Consider the following 17,159-nt stretch of genomic DNA (forward strand, 5'->3'; position numbering starts at 1 on the left):
CGTCGACTCGTTTTGATGGTGCTTTGCTATTGCCTGTCATCTATCGTTCGTATTTTCTGTTTTCTCCTGTTCCGAGTAATTTGTTTGGGTTCTAGCTGTACCATTCTATTTACTGTAGCAGTATCGTTTGCTAAATAGCAGTTAACTAATGAATAGCGCTCTGCAATGCAACTACTGAATAGTTAACCTGTGTTGTACGCGGCCGTCAAAGTGCTAAACACCAAAAGTAGAAATCATTCGTTAGCGGTTCCGGTTTAGGGCGAAACTATTTGCAATACTATGAAGAATGTATTTGAATCTTATAGTGATTTTCGTTGTACGGTCCATAGTTGGTTAACGATTCATCGAATAAATAATGTTTTCTGTTGCAGAAATACGTAACGCAGTTACAATAAAACACCCTTAACATTTTAAGTACAAGCTTTCATTCAATTCTTTAACGTTTTCCTTTACTAAGATGCCGCCTGCGCGATCAGTTTTCTCTACCGGATGATGTCTGCGTGTGCCGAGACAGGTTAAAAGAGCCACTGTCGAAACCCTACAAAAACAACCATAGACCACTAGAAAACACGTATCTGACACAGCATAAAAATTCGATGTCAGCATCAAATGCTGGAATCTTTAATGCAATGGCTGCAATGCAACGCTCCGGCGAATTTGAAGCACTTTAAAATATTTAGGATAGGTGAGCACAATACATATTGATAACCGAAAAAGAAATTGATCCTGAGAGCTCAAACCAAATTATTTTATTATCGAATTATTGCAACACTTTCGCGAACCACTCCACGTAGAATGCAACATGATGCACAATGTGTAATGGAAATCCATCAACACAGTCTCCATAGCTGTAGATGTTGACCAGAAACTCAGTAAGACTCGCTTCTCCAGTTTTGTTGTATTCTCGCCATATTATAGGATTTCCTGTTTTGAAGCGTCCGTAAGTGTTACGGTCAAGATTTTTATACTTTTGCATGTTTAAGCATTCTCTATGAATGTCTGCAAGAAACGATTCATGCTCCGTATGCATACAACCCATTCCAGGGATTGTAAACGAACGATTCAAACGCTTTTCACAGTCCGAATTGTACATCGGATGAATGGGGATAAGCACACCAGAGGCTGTAGATGAAAAATGCGTTATCCAATCATCAATTATAATGACTGTACTGTAAACAACTTTTATTTACTCACCGCTATGCATAATGCCTTGATGTACTGGAGAGTGGGTTGTATTCTGCCACAAACACACTGGAAACAGATGGACGAAAGGATGGATAGCTTCCTTTAGCTTTATCACAGCGATATCATGCTCTCCAGTCGTTTCGTTGTACTTCGGATGCACGGTTGTAGCTTCGATCAGTCTAAATATGAGGTGGCTATTAGTCCATCCCTGTTCTCCAAGACGTACGATTGTGGGATTGCTAGATCGAAGCCGCAAACAAGAAGCAGCCGTAACCACTCCGCGAGTACTGATGAGATATCCGTAGCACTCGAATTTCATATCGGTTTCGGTTTCCCAACCTATCGCAACCTGAAGCATAGTGAAAAAAACAGTCAACATGACTTTTAATTATCCCCTAGGCCACTTCAAACGAACCTACCGTGTGTGAATATTGAAGCGACCTATCAGTTGCTATTTTTTCCATCCGTAACTTGCTGAGGCTTTTGTATCGTGATTCACACTCGCTAAATTCGACCTCTATTGCACTTGGCTGCATTTTCAACAGATTGGTTGGGCAGCAGACAACAGAGCTACTTTTGCAGAATATAACTCTTTTCTGGGCGTATTCTATATCAATTATTGAGGAGCAGTTGCCAATATGCACACATGTACCGTTCACCTCGTTGGAATAGCTACATTGAGATCCGTGTTCCAGATCTTCATCGTGGTACGACAACACATCAGCATTTGCAGGTTTATCTCGCAGACTCTTCGTTGGTAGAATAACTGACTCGAGCCATGACTTGTGGGATACAAAATTCAACGCTACTGCCGGTTTTGGAAATCCACAATCATTCCCGAAAATATTCATTCCTTTTAATCCTGGAGCTCCAATTGGTCCACCCAGTAAAAGATCACACGATCCCGGTACAATAAACTCGTCTACGCCGAAACAATAATGCTCGTTTTGAAATTCGCTAGATAGATTGCATTTCATGTTTTCGTATAATGATACATTGATTTCAACCGGCTCATAACGGATGTCTGCAAGACAAGAAATAAATAAAATATATTGTAAAATTGACAGTGACTTTGAACTCATTACCAGTCGGTTGTTTTTCGTCCTTGGCGTATGTTATTTTTGGAAGGATTCCAGTTGTAATTAATTCATTTGCATCCAATGGATGCATATCGTATTCTATACAATCCGGACGATGCAGGGAAGACCTGTTAAGTTTTAAAATGGCAATATTATTGTACAAAAGATTGCCTGTGTAGTTTTCATGCACAACAATTTCCTCGATACCGATCACCTCCGAGCCGTGCAATTTCACATGGGTAGGAGCAGTTCTGTAAATAAAGTATTTATTTTACTTCGTTATTGTACATTGCAGATATAAACAGTATAGAGAGGACTTTGCAGCTCTTTGAATAGCTAAGATTTAACATTTAACAAAATCATTCATTAAAACATTGACCGCCGGCCTACCGTCACAGTTTTTCGAGCGAGCACGTAACGTATGGCAAGAGAGTGATGAGAGTGTCAATGTTTCGTGCGACTTTTATCGCTCTTTTGTTTCATTGCGATAATTGGCGTATCGCATGTCGTTCTCGTTCTTCCTTTCCTCCCTCATTCGTTCCAAAGAAAATCACTGAGCGTCTGATACAATGCTGAGAGGTGAGCAAACCCGTCATACGCTTTCATTGGACGCGACGCTTAAAGTGTTAAATCTTGTGAATTATTGGACTCATCTACTTACCCATATAATGTGACGCATTGAGCCGTCGTAAGGACGGCATCGGGCTCAGTAAGCAGACCAGAACATCTTTCGGGAGATGGCTGTTTCGGCCATATGAGTTGCACATTGTGAGGCCGTATGTCAAATATAGATGGTCCATATCTTTCACGATGATAGAAGTACCTACCAGCACAAGCCAGTGGCTCAAACATGGCGGCCGTCACTCGTTCTCCATGTTGTTGTAGCGTTTCAACAATCCAACTTCCAAACTTGGACACCTTTACGTACACACCTGGTTGAGAATTTCCACACGACAGACCAAACGATGTTACACCGACCAGAAACGGAACTTTATAGTCTCCAAAGATTAGTTTGTGCTGTAGCGGTCCTCCGGAATCTCCCTAGCATTATTTGTTATCATAATGTTAAGTTCGAAAGAAATCATCACTTGTAGTTCTTTATCGAAGACTTACCGGGCATGTGTCCATTACTTTATCCCAGGCACAGAGCTGGTGATCCATCAGACCATTTTTTACTGAAGCAACTTGACTATAATATGACTCACAATCTTTGTTTGCCATTAGCTTCAGCTCTGCTTTTATGAGAATATTTGTTTTGCCATATCCTGATTACAAAAAAAAGAATGAATTTTCACATAAAAGCGTCGCTAAGTCCTTAAGCAATGGCGTTAATACAGCATCATAATTCTGCTACGCAGTTTCTATATTATGAAGCATAAACTCACCAAATCCGCTAGTACCCCATCCAGCAGCCTCGACCTTTGAGAACGGTATATTGTCGTCCAACCATAAACACGTTGGCATAACTTCAAAATATATACTTAAATATGGACATTTGGCTAATTATTATAGGAAATTGTTTCCAAATTTTCACTAAGAAACTCACTTGACTTTTTCATTCAGCATCAACAGTGCAATGTCATAGAAAACCGAAGAAGTATTGTAGAGCGGATGACGTATTACGCGTATAATTGTTCGTTCCTGCACTAATGCATCTTCTCGATCGTCATAGAGATTCAAATCGCCTATTCGAATTACATCTGGTGGAAGTAAACTGTAAAATAAAATGTACATACACATTACATGAGGCTATGGGATCCCCTTCGTGGGTAAAGTTATCTTCGCGTTGATGGACGAATCAAACGAGAAGTAAGGACTATTTCTGATATTTACATTCGGTAAGTTTGTAATAACTGTTATCTGACCGGCCTCGTGGTACAGTCGTCTACTCGTACGACTTGACAACATAACCTTCATGAGTTCAAGCCCCTGATGGACCTTGCCGCGATACGTAAGACTAACTATCCTACTGTAGGTAATCAATAAGACATTGAAAGCTAAGTTCACTAGTGGTACAGACATGCCTTGACCAACAACGGTTGTTGTGTCAAAGCAGAAATAAGTGAAACTCACGTGTCTCGATCTTTAGTACAGTGTGCTGCTGTGAGAATGAAATTTGCCCATATCAGCGATCCTCCACAGTTCCAGTTGACTGTACCACCTGGTGTTGTCCAGCCAATAGCTGCAATTGCAGAAAAATCTCCAGGTTTGCTGGGATTTCCAATTGCCTTGACTTCAAAATTCTTGCTCTTTGGGCGAATATATCGTAAATTGCAATCTGCATGATACAAAGAAACAATCAATTAGTAATAATAGATCTGCTTATTATCAGCTGTGAATATGCCTTACCATCAATAGATGTTCTCTCATATGGCATAAAATATTCGCAGGAAACATCTGAACAAACAAAGACAACGAACAATATCACTAACTACAGTAAACCTAGCATCAGCACTGATCAAACAATGTCACCAAGCGTCAGCCAGCACTTGCTATCAAAACTGAAAACCTACCGCAAGCGCATAACACGCAAACAAACGTAACCAGTCGCACAACGTAGAGTATGCTCTTCATTCCAACAGATCACTAAGAGAAATGACCTTCGTGGAAGACACCACAGCTTTATATGGATGACTTGGAAGCCTCCGAAATTCACGACACCAGAGGGGACCACGAAAACCAGTTTTATCATTTTATGAAGAGTGCAAATAAAAAATCAAAAAGAAATCGTATGAATATTCATGATAAATTTTGCAAAAGGCTGTTTTGCTTAGAGCGGAGTTTGCATAACTCTCCAAATTCGACGTGCAGGTATTGGAATAAATCGGTACTGTTGACTCGAATGCAAGAAGTTTTTTTTTCTACGATTGGTTGTCGCGATCATGCGATCATTTAAACTGCTCTTATTCTTAAATCGAATAGGATGCCATCATGTGTTCCTGTTTTAACGCAAAATTTGACCTTTACGGCCTTCCTCAAATTGACGAGTTTTTTTAGAAGTTCTGCTCATAACAATGAACACCGTGAGAGATAGGAACAGGCATTACGGCGCATATGGTCACTTTCTATTGCATGAAGCCAACTTGGCTATTCCTTAGGTTGGTGGAGGGATCGGTTACTATCACTTACTACTGCACTCTTTAACTGCAAGCCGAAAATGTAAATCTGTCATCATAAGCTGGTTCGCAAAAACCGGCGTCAAACGGCAAAAGCGAACAAAACAGGTTTGTAAGCAACATTTCGCGATTGATGAACGTTCAGGAAATACCCCAAACATCGCCGTTGTACTATTCTAGATGATGCAGTGTTTCTCAAACCAACTTAATTGCTTGTATCAGTAATTAAATTAAAAAACAATCCTACAACACATTTCACCGTGGTTGCCAATATTAATCTGTCTTTGGATGCTAGGTTCTTATTTCGACAAGTAACGAACACTGTAAGATTGAAACATGAAGATGCCAATGTTCAACTCAAGAGAGAACTCTTGCATGTTTCGTATCTTGGACACAAATTCGTTGTTTATAAGGTGTTAAAGCTTGAAACCTACTCTTATTTTCCACTGTCGAATGACATTACACGGCAATGTCGATCTATGAGCGCTGTCGTCTAATGTCTAATGTAAAATGTATGAGCGATCTATACACCTATGCAACACAAAGGTAATACAGAATTGAATGGTTGAGGAATAGGGTAAATGTACCAATAGTGGTGCAATTTGTAGAGGTACCGATGTGTTTTAATGGATTTAAAGTGTCAGGAAGGACAATTTCTGAATATTTTAACACATAGCAATTGGAATATGTTTTATCTTCGCAATCACAACCATTTTTACCATGAAATACATCAAATTTATGAAAAAATACATATTTTTGTGACTGCTTCGTTGTACCTATAATGGTGGTATGGTTCCTATAGTCGTCGTATTGTGTTCCTATAGTGGTGGTAAACAAAGATGCATCAAAAACAGTGTATAATGTCAATATAACTTAGTTTCGAAGCTGTTTTCGTATGAATAGCAACGATTACTGCCATAATATTGGTTTATTGCGTAATTTGATCGTAAAAAAATGTATAAATTTGATCGATGAAACTATTGACTAAAGTACTGCATTACACCTGTCGTCAACATACACCCGGAAGAATGTGCTTGATTTGAAGTCAATTTTTCATTCAGCCATATAAGCGAATTTTGGCCTGTTTTTGGTAAATTACCTACATAAAACTCATTTATGTTGCTTATTTTGGTGAAAACAGTACGACATGTCAAAAATATCCTCGAAAAAATCTAAAACGACTTGTTTTTATTGATTTTATAACTATAACCACTATAGGAACATGCCTGTTTTGTGTACCTATAATGGCACTATGGTAAAAAACACTCAAAAATGCCTAAATATGGTCAAAAGGCAAATAATTTTAGTAAAACAATAACATTTCATAACAGTTATGTTGAAAAACTAGTAATTGCGTGGTTATGTGGTCATTTAGATCGTTAACAGAAATATGAGTTTCGTTAAGGAATCCTAAGGATTTTGGAAAAATGTTGACACATCTCACAAAATAATGGGGTTTTTCGGTCATTAAGTAACGGAATGGCCCTATTTAACTTTTAAACCCTTTGTTAAAGGGTAAAGAACATTTCACACTAGCGTAAATAACTTAATTACTTGTAATTTGCCGTATGAACCACATTTTAGTGCAATACCACCACTATTGGTACTACCACCACTATAGGTACATCTACCCTATATAGGCTACTTCCGAACAATTTTATATCTCACTGAAAGACTCTATTATACGCCTGGATAAAACTGCAACTCGCCTTCTCGTTCGTAGATTTTTTTATTATAATAACGGCCCTTTTGATGATTTTAGCTTGAATGCTTCAATATCGGTCAATGATAGTGATGTATTTACGATACTTCTTTGATGGATACGTTTAGCTTGAATAAATATCAAAAAGGGTGTAAGAAAATTCCAATTCATTACAGCTGATTGAGTTTTTAGATCAGACAGATAAATAACACCGTGTAAGTTAACAAGTTAGAATGATTTATACTCTATTTTATTGCAACACTTTCGCGAACCACTCCACGTAGAATGCAACATGATGCACAATGTGTAATGGAAATCCATCAACACAGTCTCCATAGCTGTAGATGTTGACCAGAAACTCAGTAAAGCTCGCTTCTCCAGTTTTGTTATATTCTCGCCATATTATAGGATTTCCCGCTTTGAAGCGTCCGTAAGTGTTACGATCAAGATTGGTATACTTTTGCATTTTTAAGCATTCTTGATTAATGTATGCTATAAACGTTTCATGCTCCGTATGCATACAACCCATTCCAGGGATTGTAAACGAACGATTCAAACGCTTTTCACAGTCCGAATTGTACATCGGATGAATGGGGATAAGCACACCAGAGGCTGTAGATGAAAAATGCGTTATCCAATCATCAATTATAATGACTGTACTGTAAACAACTTTTATTTACTCACCGCTATGCATAATGCCTTGATGTACTGGAGAGTGGGTTGTATTCTGCCACAAACACACTGGAAACAGATGGACGAAAGGATGGATAGCTTCCTTTAGCTTTATCACAGCGATATCATGCTCTCCAGTCGTTTCGTTGTACTTCGGATGCACGGTTGTAGCTTCGATCAGTCTAAATATGAGGTGGCTATTAGTCCATCCCTGTTCTCCAAGACGTACGATTGTGGGATTGCTAGATCGAAGCCGCAAACAAGAAGCAGCCGTAACCACTCCGCGAGTACTGATGAGATATCCGTAGCACTCGAATTTCATATCGGTTTCGGTTTCCCAACCTATCGCAACCTGAAGCATAGTGAAAAAAACAGTCAACATGACTTTTAATTATCCCCTAGGCCACTTCAAACGAACCTACCGTGTGTGAATATTGAAGCGACCTATCAGTTGCTATTTTTTCCATCCGTAACTTGCTGAGGCTTTTGTATCGTGATTCACACTCGCTAAATTCGACCTCTATTGCACTTGGCTGCATTTTCAACAGATTGGTTGGGCAGCAGACAACAGAGCTACTTTTGCAGAATATAACTCTTTTCTGGGCGTATTCTATATCAATTATTGAGGAGCAGTTGCCAATATGCACACATGTACCGTTCACCTCGTTGGAATAGCTACATTGAGATCCGTGTTCCAGATCTTCATCGTGGTACGACAACACATCAGCATTTGCAGGTTTATCTCGCAGACTCTTCGTTGGTAGAATAACTGACTCGAGCCATGACTTGTGGGATACAAAATTCAACGCTACTGCCGGTTTTGGAAATCCACAATCATTCCCGAAAATATTCATTCCTTTTAATCCTGGAGCTCCAATTGGTCCACCCAGTAAAAGATCACACGATCCCGGTACAATAAACTCGTCTACGCCGAAACAATAATGCTCGTTTTGAAATTCGCTAGATAGATTGCATTTCATGTTTTCGTATAATGATACATTGATTTCAACCGGCTCATAACGGATGTCTGCAAGACAAGAAATAAATAAAATATATTGTAAAATTGACAGTGACTTTGAACTCATTACCAGTCGGTTGTTTTTCGTCCTTGGCGTATGTTATTTTTGGAAGGATTCCAGTTGTAATTAATTCATTTGCATCCAATGGATGCATATCGTATTCTATACAATCCGGACGATGCAGGGAAGACCTGTTAAGTTTTAAAATGGCAATATTATTGTACAAAAGATTGCCTGTGTAGTTTTCATGCACAACAATTTCCTCGATACCGATCACCTCCGAGCCGTGCAATTTCACATGGGTAGGAGCAGTTCTGTAAATAAAGTATTTATTTTACTTCGTTATTGTACATTGCAGATATAAACAGTATAGAGAGGACTTTGCAGCTCTTTGAATAGCTAAGATTTAACATTTAACAAAATCATTCATTAAAACATTGACCGCCGGCCTACCGTCACAGTTTTTCGAGCGAGCACGTAACGTATGGCAAGAGAGTGATGAGAGTGTCAATGTTTCGTGCGACTTTTATCGCTCTTTTGTTTCATTGCGATAATTGGCGTATCGCATGTCGTTCTCGTTCTTCCTTTCCTCCCTCATTCGTTCCAAAGAAAATCACTGAGCGTCTGATACAATGCTGAGAGGTGAGCAAACCCGTCATACGCTTTCATTGGACGCGACGCTTAAAGTGTTAAATCTTGTGAATTATTGGACTCATCTACTTACCCATATAATGTGACGCATTGAGCCGTCGTAAGGACGGCATCGGGCTCAGTAAGCAGACCAGAACATCTTTCGGGAGATGGCTGTTTCGGCCATATGAGTTGCACATTGTGAGGCCGTATGTCAAATATAGATGGTCCATATCTTTCACGATGATAGAAGTACCTACCAGCACAAGCCAGTGGCTCAAACATGGCGGCCGTCACTCGTTCTCCATGTTGTTGTAGCGTTTCAACAATCCAACTTCCAAACTTGGACACCTTTACGTACACACCTGGTTGAGAATTTCCACACGACAGACCAAACGATGTTACACCGACCAGAAACGGAACTTTATAGTCTCCAAAGATTAGTTTGTGCTGTAGCGGTCCTCCGGAATCTCCCTAGCATTATTTGTTATCATAATGTTAAGTTCGAAAGAAATCATCACTTGTAGTTCTTTATCGAAGACTTACCGGGCATGTGTCCATTACTTTATCCCAGGCACAGAGCTGGTGATCCATCAGACCATTTTTTACTGAAGCAACTTGACTATAATATGACTCACAATCTTTGTTTGCCATTAGCTTCAGCTCTGCTTTTATGAGAATATTTGTTTTGCCATATCCTGATTACAAAAAAAAGAATGAATTTTCACATAAAAGCGTCGCTAAGTCCTTAAGCAATGGCGTTAATACAGCATCATAATTCTGCTACGCAGTTTCTATATTATGAAGCATAAACTCACCAAATCCGCTAGTACCCCATCCAGCAGCCTCGACCTTTGAGAACGGTATATTGTCGTCCAACCATAAACACGTTGGCATAACTTCAAAATATATACTTAAATATGGACATTTGGCTAATTATTATAGGAAATTGTTTCCAAATTTTCACTAAGAAACTCACTTGACTTTTTCATTCAGCATCAACAGTGCAATGTCATAGAAAACCGAAGAAGTATTGTAGAGCGGATGACGTATTACGCGTATAATTGTTCGTTCCTGCACTAATGCATCTTCTCGATCGTCATAGAGATTCAAATCGCCTATTCGAATTACATCTGGTGGAAGTAAACTGTAAAATAAAATGTACATACACATTACATGAGGCTATGGGATCCCCTTCGTGGGTAAAGTTATCTTCGCGTTGATGGACGAATCAAACGAGAAGTAAGGACTATTTCTGATATTTACATTCGGTAAGTTTGTAATAACTGTTATCTGACCGGCCTCGTGGTACAGTCGTCTACTCGTACGACTTGACAACATAACCTTCATGAGTTCAAGCCCCTGATGGACCTTGCCGCGATACGTAAGACTAACTATCCTACTGTAGGTAATCAATAAGACATTGAAAGCTAAGTTCACTAGTGGTACAGACATGCCTTGACCAACAACGGTTGTTGTGTCAAAGCAGAAATAAGTGAAACTCACGTGTCTCGATCTTTAGTACAGTGTGCTGCTGTGAGAATGAAATTTGCCCATATCAGCGATCCTCCACAGTTCCAGTTGACTGTACCACCTGGTGTTGTCCAGCCAATAGCTGCAATTGCAGAAAAATCTCCAGGTTTGCTGGGATTTCCAATTGCCTTGACTTCAAAATTCTTGCTCTTTGGGCGAATATATCGTAAATTGCAATCTGCATGATACAAAGAAACAATCAATTAGTAATAATAGATCTGCTTATTATCAGCTGTGAATATGCCTTACCATCAATAGATGTTCTCTCATATGGCATAAAATATTCGCAGGAAACATCTGAACAAACAAAGACAACGAACAATATCACTAACTACAGTAAACCTAGCATCAGCACTGATCAAACAATGTCACCAAGCGTCAGCCAGCACTTGCTATCAAAACTGAAAACCTACCGCAAGCGCATAACACGCAAACAAACGTAACCAGTCGCACAACGTAGAGTATGCTCTTCATTCCAACAGATCACTAAGAGAAATGACCTTCGTGGAAGACACCACAGCTTTATATGGATGACTTGGAAGCCTCCGAAATTCACGACACCAGAGGGGACCACGAAAACCAGTTTTATCATTTTATGAAGAGTGCAAATAAAAAATCAAAAAGAAATCGTATGAATATTCATGATAAATTTTGCAAAAGGCTGTTTTGCTTAGAGCGGAGTTTGCATAACTCTCCAAATTCGACGTGCAGGTATTGGAATAAATCGGTACTGTTGACTCGAATGCAAGAAGTTTTTTTTTCTACGATTGGTTGTCGCGATCATGCGATCATTTAAACTGCTCTTATTCTTAAATCGAATAGGATGCCATCATGTGTTCCTGTTTTAACGCAAAATTTGACCTTTACGGCCTTCCTCAAATTGACGAGTTTTTTTAGAAGTTCTGCTCATAACAATGAACACCGTGAGAGATAGGAACAGGCATTACGGCGCATATGGTCACTTTCTATTGCATGAAGCCAACTTGGCTATTCCTTAGGTTGGTGGAGGGATCGGTTACTATCACTTACTACTGCACTCTTTAACTGCAAGCCGAAAATGTAAATCTGTCATCATAAGCTGGTTCGCAAAAACCGGCGTCAAACGGCAAAAGCGAACAAAACAGGTTTGTAAGCAACATTTCGCGATTGATGAACGTTCAGGAAATACCCCAAACATCGCCGTTGTACTATTCTAGATGATGCAGTGTTTCTCAAACCAACTTAATTGCTTGTATCAGTAATTAAATTAAAAAACAATCCTACAACACATTTCACCGTGGTTGCCAATATTAATCTGTCTTTGGATGCTAGGTTCTTATTTCGACAAGTAACGAACACTGTAAGATTGAAACATGAAGATGCCAATGTTCAACTCAAGAGAGAACTCTTGCATGTTTCGTATCTTGGACACAAATTCGTTGTTTATAAGGTGTTAAAGCTTGAAACCTACTCTTATTTTCCACTGTCGAATGACATTACACGGCAATGTCGATCTATGAGCGCTGTCGTCTAATGTCTAATGTAAAATGTATGAGCGATCTATACACCTATGCAACACAAAGGTAATACAGAATTGAATGGTTGAGGAATAGGGTAAATGTACCAATAGTGGTGCAATTTGTAGAGGTACCGATGTGTTTTAATGGATTTAAAGTGTCAGGAAGGACAATTTCTGAATATTTTAACACATAGCAATTGGAATATGTTTTATCTTCGCAATCACAACCATTTTTACCATGAAATACATCAAATTTATGAAAAAATACATATTTTTGTGACTGCTTCGTTGTACCTATAATGGTGGTATGGTTCCTATAGTCGTCGTATTGTGTTCCTATAGTGGTGGTAAACAAAGATGCATCAAAAACAGTGTATAATGTCAATATAACTTAGTTTCGAAGCTGTTTTCGTATGAATAGCAACGATTACTGCCATAATATTGGTTTATTGCGTAATTTGATCGTAAAAAAATGTATAAATTTGATCGATGAAACTATTGACTAAAGTACTGCATTACACCTGTCGTCAACATACACCCGGAAGAATGTGCTTGATTTGAAGTCAATTTTTCATTCAGCCATATAAGCGAATTTTGGCCTGTTTTTGGTAAATTACCTACATAAAACTCATTTATGTTGCTTATTTTGGTGAAAACAGTACGACATGTCAAAAATATCCTCGAAAAAATCTAAAACGACTTGTTTTTATTGATTTTATAACTATAACCACTATAGGAACATGCCTGTTTTGTGTACCTATAATGGCACTATGGTAAAAAACACTCAAAAATGCCTAAATATGGTCAAAAGGCAAATAATTTTAGTAAAACAATAACATTTCATAACAGTTATGTTGAAAAACTAGTAATTGCGTGGTTATGTGGTCATTTAGATCGTTAACAGAAATATGAGTTTCGTTAAGGAATCCTAAGGATTTTGGAAAAATGTTGACACATCTCACAAAATAATGGGGTTTTTCGGTCATTAAGTAACGGAATGGCCCTATTTAACTTTTAAACCCTTTGTTAAAGGGTAAAGAACATTTCACACTAGCGTAAATAACTTAATTACTTGTAATTTGCCGTATGAACCACATTTTAGTGCAATACCACCACTATTGGTACTACCACCACTATAGGTACATCTACCCTATATAGGCTACTTCCGAACAATTTTATATCTCACTGAAAGACTCTATTATACGCCTGGATAAAACTGCAACTCGCCTTCTCGTTCGTAGATTTTTTTATTATAATAACGGCCCTTTTGATGATTTTAGCTTGAATGCTTCAATATCGGTCAATGATAGTGATGTATTTACGATACTTCTTTGATGGATACGTTTAGCTTGAATAAATATCAAAAAGGGTGTAAGAAAATTCCAATTCATTACAGCTGATTGAGTTTTTAGATCAGACAGATAAATAACACCGTGTAAGTTAACAAGTTAGAATGATTTATACTCTATTTTATTGCAACACTTTCGCGAACCACTCCACGTAGAATGCAACATGATGCACAATGTGTAATGGAAATCCATCAACACAGTCTCCATAGCTGTAGATGTTGACCAGAAACTCAGTAAAGCTCGCTTCTCCAGTTTTGTTATATTCTCGCCATATTATAGGATTTCCCGCTTTGAAGCGTCCGTAAGTGTTACGATCAAGATTGGTATACTTTTGCATTTTTAAGCATTCTTGATTAATGTATGCTATAAACGTTTCATGCTCCGTATGCATACAACCCATTCCAGGGATTGTAAACGAACGATTCAAACGCTTTTCACAGTCCGAATTGTACATCGGATGAATGGGGATAAGCACACCAGAGGCTGTAGATGAAAAATGCGTTATCCAATCATCAATTATAATGACTGTACTGTAAACAACTTTTATTTACTCACCGCTATGCATAATGCCTTGATGTACTGGAGAGTGGGTTGTATTCTGCCACAAACACACTGGAAACAGATGGACGAAAGGATGGATAGCTTCCTTTAGCTTTATCACAGCGATATCATGCTCTCCAGTCGTTTCGTTGTACTTCGGATGCACGGTTGTAGCTTCGATCAGTCTAAATATGAGGTGGCTATTAGTCCATCCCTGTTCTCCAAGACGTACGATTGTGGGATTGCTAGATCGAAGCCGCAAACAAGAAGCAGCCGTAACCACTCCGCGAGTACTGATGAGATATCCGTAGCACTCGAATTTCATATCGGTTTCGGTTTCCCAACCTATCGCAACCTGAAGCATAGTGAAAAAAACAGTCAACATGACTTTTAATTATCCCCTAGGCCACTTCAAACGAACCTACCGTGTGTGAATATTGAAGCGACCTATCAGTTGCTATTTTTTCCATCCGTAACTTGCTGAGGCTTTTGTATCGTGATTCACACTCGCTAAATTCGACCTCTATTGCACTTGGCTGCATTTTCAACAGATTGGTTGGGCAGCAGACAACAGAGCTACTTTTGCAGAATATAACTCTTTTCTGGGCGTATTCTATATCAATTATTGAGGAGCAGTTGCCAATATGCACACATGTACCGTTCACCTCGTTGGAATAGCTACATTGAGATCCGTGTTCCAGATCTTCATCGTGGTACGACAACACATCAGCATTTGCAGGTTTATCTCGCAGACTCTTCGTTGGTAGAATAACTGACTCGAGCCATGACTTGTGGGATACAAAATTCAACGCTACTGCCGGTTTTGGAAATCCACAATCATTCCCGAAAATATTCATTCCTTTTAATCCTGGAGCTCCAATTGGTCCACCCAGTAAAAGATCACACGATCCCGGTACAATAAACTCGTCTACGCCGAAACAATAATGCTCGTTTTGAAATTCGCTAGATAGATTGCATTTCATGTTTTCGTATAATGATACATTGATTTCAACCGGCTCATAACGGATGTCTGCAAGACAAGAAATAAATAAAATATATTGTAAAATTGACAGTGACTTTGAACTCATTACCAGTCGGTTGTTTTTCGTCCTTGGCGTATGTTATTTTTGGAAGGATTCCAGTTGTAATTAATTCATTTGCATCCAATGGATGCATATCGTATTCTATACAATCCGGACGATGCAGGGAAGACCTGTTAAGTTTTAAAATGGCAATATTATTGTACAAAAGATTGCCTGTGTAGTTTTCATGCACAACAATTTCCTCGATACCGATCACCTCCGAGCCGTGCAATTTCACATGGGTAGGAGCAGTTCTGTAAATAAAGTATTTATTTTACTTCGTTATTGTACATTGCAGATATAAACAGTATAGAGAGGACTTTGCAGCTCTTTGAATAGCTAAGATTTAACATTTAACAAAATCATTCATTAAAACATTGACCGCCGGCCTACCGTCACAGTTTTTCGAGCGAGCACGTAACGTATGGCAAGAGAGTGATGAGAGTGTCAATGTTTCGTGCGACTTTTATCGCTCTTTTGTTTCATTGCGATAATTGGCGTATCGCATGTCGTTCTCGTTCTTCCTTTCCTCCCTCATTCGTTCCAAAGAATATCACTGAGCGTCTGATACAATGCTGAGAGGTGAGCAAACCCGTCATACGCTTTCATTGGACGCGACGCTTAAAGTGTTAAATCTTGTGAATTATTGGACTCATCTACTTACCCATATAATGTGACGCATTGAGCCGTCGTAAGGACGGCATCGGGCTCAGTAAGCAGACCAGAACATCTTTCGGGAGATGGCTGTTTCGGCCATATGAGTTGCACATTGTGAGGCCGTATGTCAAATATAGATGGTCCATATCTTTCACGATGATAGAAGTACCTACCAGCACAAGCCAGTGGCTCAAACATGGCGGCCGTCACTCGTTCTCCATGTTGTTGTAGCGTTTCAACAATCCAACTTCCAAACTTGGACACCTTTACGTACACACCTGGTTGAGAATTTCCACACGACAGACCAAACGATGTTACACCGACCAGAAACGGAACTTTATAGTCTCCAAAGATTAGTTTGTGCTGTAGCGGTCCTCCGGAATCTCCCTAGCATTATTTGTTATCATAATGTTAAGTTCGAAAGAAATCATCACTTGTAGTTCTTTATCGAAGACTTACCGGGCATGTGTCCATTACTTTATCCCAGGCACAGAGCTGGTGATCCATCAGACCATTTTTTACTGAAGCAACTTGACTATAATATGACTCACAATCTTTGTTTGCCATTAGCTTCAGCTCTGCTTTTATGAGAATATTTGTTTTGCCATATCCTGATTACAAAAAAAAAGAATGAATTTTCACATAAAAGCGTCGCTAAGTCCTTAAGCAATGGCGTTAATACAGCATCATAATTTTGCTACGCAGTTTCTATATTATGAAGCATAAACTCACCAAATCCGCTAGTACCCCATCCAGCAGCCTCGACCTTTGAGAACGGTATATTGTCGTCCAACCATAAACACGTTGGCATAACTTCAAAATATATACTTAAATATGGACATTTGGCTAATTATTATAGGAAATTGTTTCCAAATTTTCACTAAGAAACTCACTTGACTTTTTCATTCAGCATCAACAGTGCAATGTCATAGAAAACCGAAGAAGTATTGTAGAGCGGATGACGTATTACGCGTATAATTGTTCGTTCCTGCACTAATGCATCTTCTCGATCGTCATAGAGATTCAAATCGCCTATTCGAATTACATCTGGTGGAAGTAAACTGTAAAAAAAATGCACATACACATTACATGAGGCT

General features: G+C 38.9%; 3 protein-coding genes across 8 annotated transcripts; all 3 read right to left on the reverse strand.

Moving 5' to 3' along the window:
- Window positions 1-725: 725 nt before the first annotated feature.
- LOC125907522 (spaetzle-processing enzyme-like) lies at window positions 726-10,801 on the reverse strand. 6 transcript variants are annotated; one of them, XM_049610326.1, is made up of 3 exons: window positions 9,950-10,796; window positions 1,605-3,305; window positions 726-1,534 (listed from the first exon to the last, which is right to left on the reverse strand). In XM_049610326.1, the coding sequence occupies exons 2-3, from the start codon at window positions 2,265-2,267 to the stop codon at window positions 1,187-1,189; spliced, it is 1,011 nt and encodes a 336-aa protein (XP_049466283.1). In that variant the 5' UTR covers window positions 2,268-3,305; window positions 9,950-10,796; the 3' UTR covers window positions 726-1,186. The 6 variants fall into 6 exon arrangements, with proteins under 6 accessions (XP_049466283.1, XP_049466280.1, XP_049466282.1 ...); XM_049610323.1 differs by lacking the exon at window positions 9,950-10,796 and adding an exon at window positions 3,378-4,112; XM_049610324.1 differs by lacking the exons at window positions 726-1,534; window positions 1,605-3,305 and adding exons at window positions 7,314-8,106; window positions 8,177-9,877 and having other exon boundaries at window positions 9,950-10,797.
- A 3,121-nt stretch (window positions 10,802-13,922) lies between these two features.
- LOC125907523 (serine protease snake-like) lies at window positions 13,923-15,935 on the reverse strand. Its single transcript, XM_049610329.1, has 2 exons — window positions 14,749-15,935; window positions 13,923-14,678 (listed from the first exon to the last, which is right to left on the reverse strand). The coding sequence occupies exons 1-2, from the start codon at window positions 15,409-15,411 to the stop codon at window positions 14,331-14,333; spliced, it is 1,011 nt and encodes a 336-aa protein (XP_049466286.1). The 5' UTR covers window positions 15,412-15,935; the 3' UTR covers window positions 13,923-14,330.
- Window positions 15,936-15,972: 37 nt separating this feature from the next.
- On the reverse strand, window positions 15,973-16,873 carry LOC120959407 (serine protease snake-like). The gene is made up of 3 exons (XM_040382725.2): window positions 16,795-16,873; window positions 16,522-16,673; window positions 15,973-16,449 (listed from the first exon to the last, which is right to left on the reverse strand). The coding sequence occupies exons 1-3, from the start codon at window positions 16,871-16,873 to the stop codon at window positions 16,066-16,068; spliced, it is 615 nt and encodes a 204-aa protein (XP_040238659.2). The 3' UTR covers window positions 15,973-16,065.
- Window positions 16,874-17,159: the final 286 nt, after the last annotated feature.

The sequence above is a fragment of the Anopheles coluzzii genome, chromosome 3 (assembly GCF_943734685.1).
Source record: "Anopheles coluzzii chromosome 3, AcolN3, whole genome shotgun sequence".
Classification (NCBI taxonomy): domain Eukaryota; kingdom Metazoa; phylum Arthropoda; class Insecta; order Diptera; family Culicidae; genus Anopheles; species Anopheles coluzzii.

Excerpts from the sequence above, each read along its gene's own strand:
- LOC125907522 (XM_049610325.1), bottom strand. The coding sequence starts at position 8,839 with ATGAGTTCAAAGTCACTGTCAATTTTACAATATATTTTATTTATTTCT. Across the intron at positions 1,535-8,176 it reads CGCTTCAATATTCACACACG|GTTGCGATAGGTTGGGAAAC; the intron begins GTAGGTTCGTTT and ends ACTATGCTTCAG.
- LOC125907523 (XM_049610329.1), bottom strand. The coding sequence starts at position 15,411 with ATGAGTTCAAAGTCACTGTCAATTTTACAATATATTTTATTTATTTCT. Across the intron at positions 14,679-14,748 it reads CGCTTCAATATTCACACACG|GTTGCGATAGGTTGGGAAAC; the intron begins GTAGGTTCGTTT and ends ACTATGCTTCAG.
- LOC120959407 (XM_040382725.2), bottom strand. The coding sequence starts at position 16,873 with ATGCCAACGTGTTTATGGTTGGACGACAATATACCGTTCTCAAAGGTC. Across the intron at positions 16,674-16,794 it reads ATGGGGTACTAGCGGATTTG|GATATGGCAAAACAAATATT; the intron begins GTGAGTTTATGC and ends TTTTGTAATCAG. Across the intron at positions 16,450-16,521 it reads AAGTAATGGACACATGCCCG|GGAGATTCCGGAGGACCGCT; the intron begins GTAAGTCTTCGA and ends AAATAATGCTAG.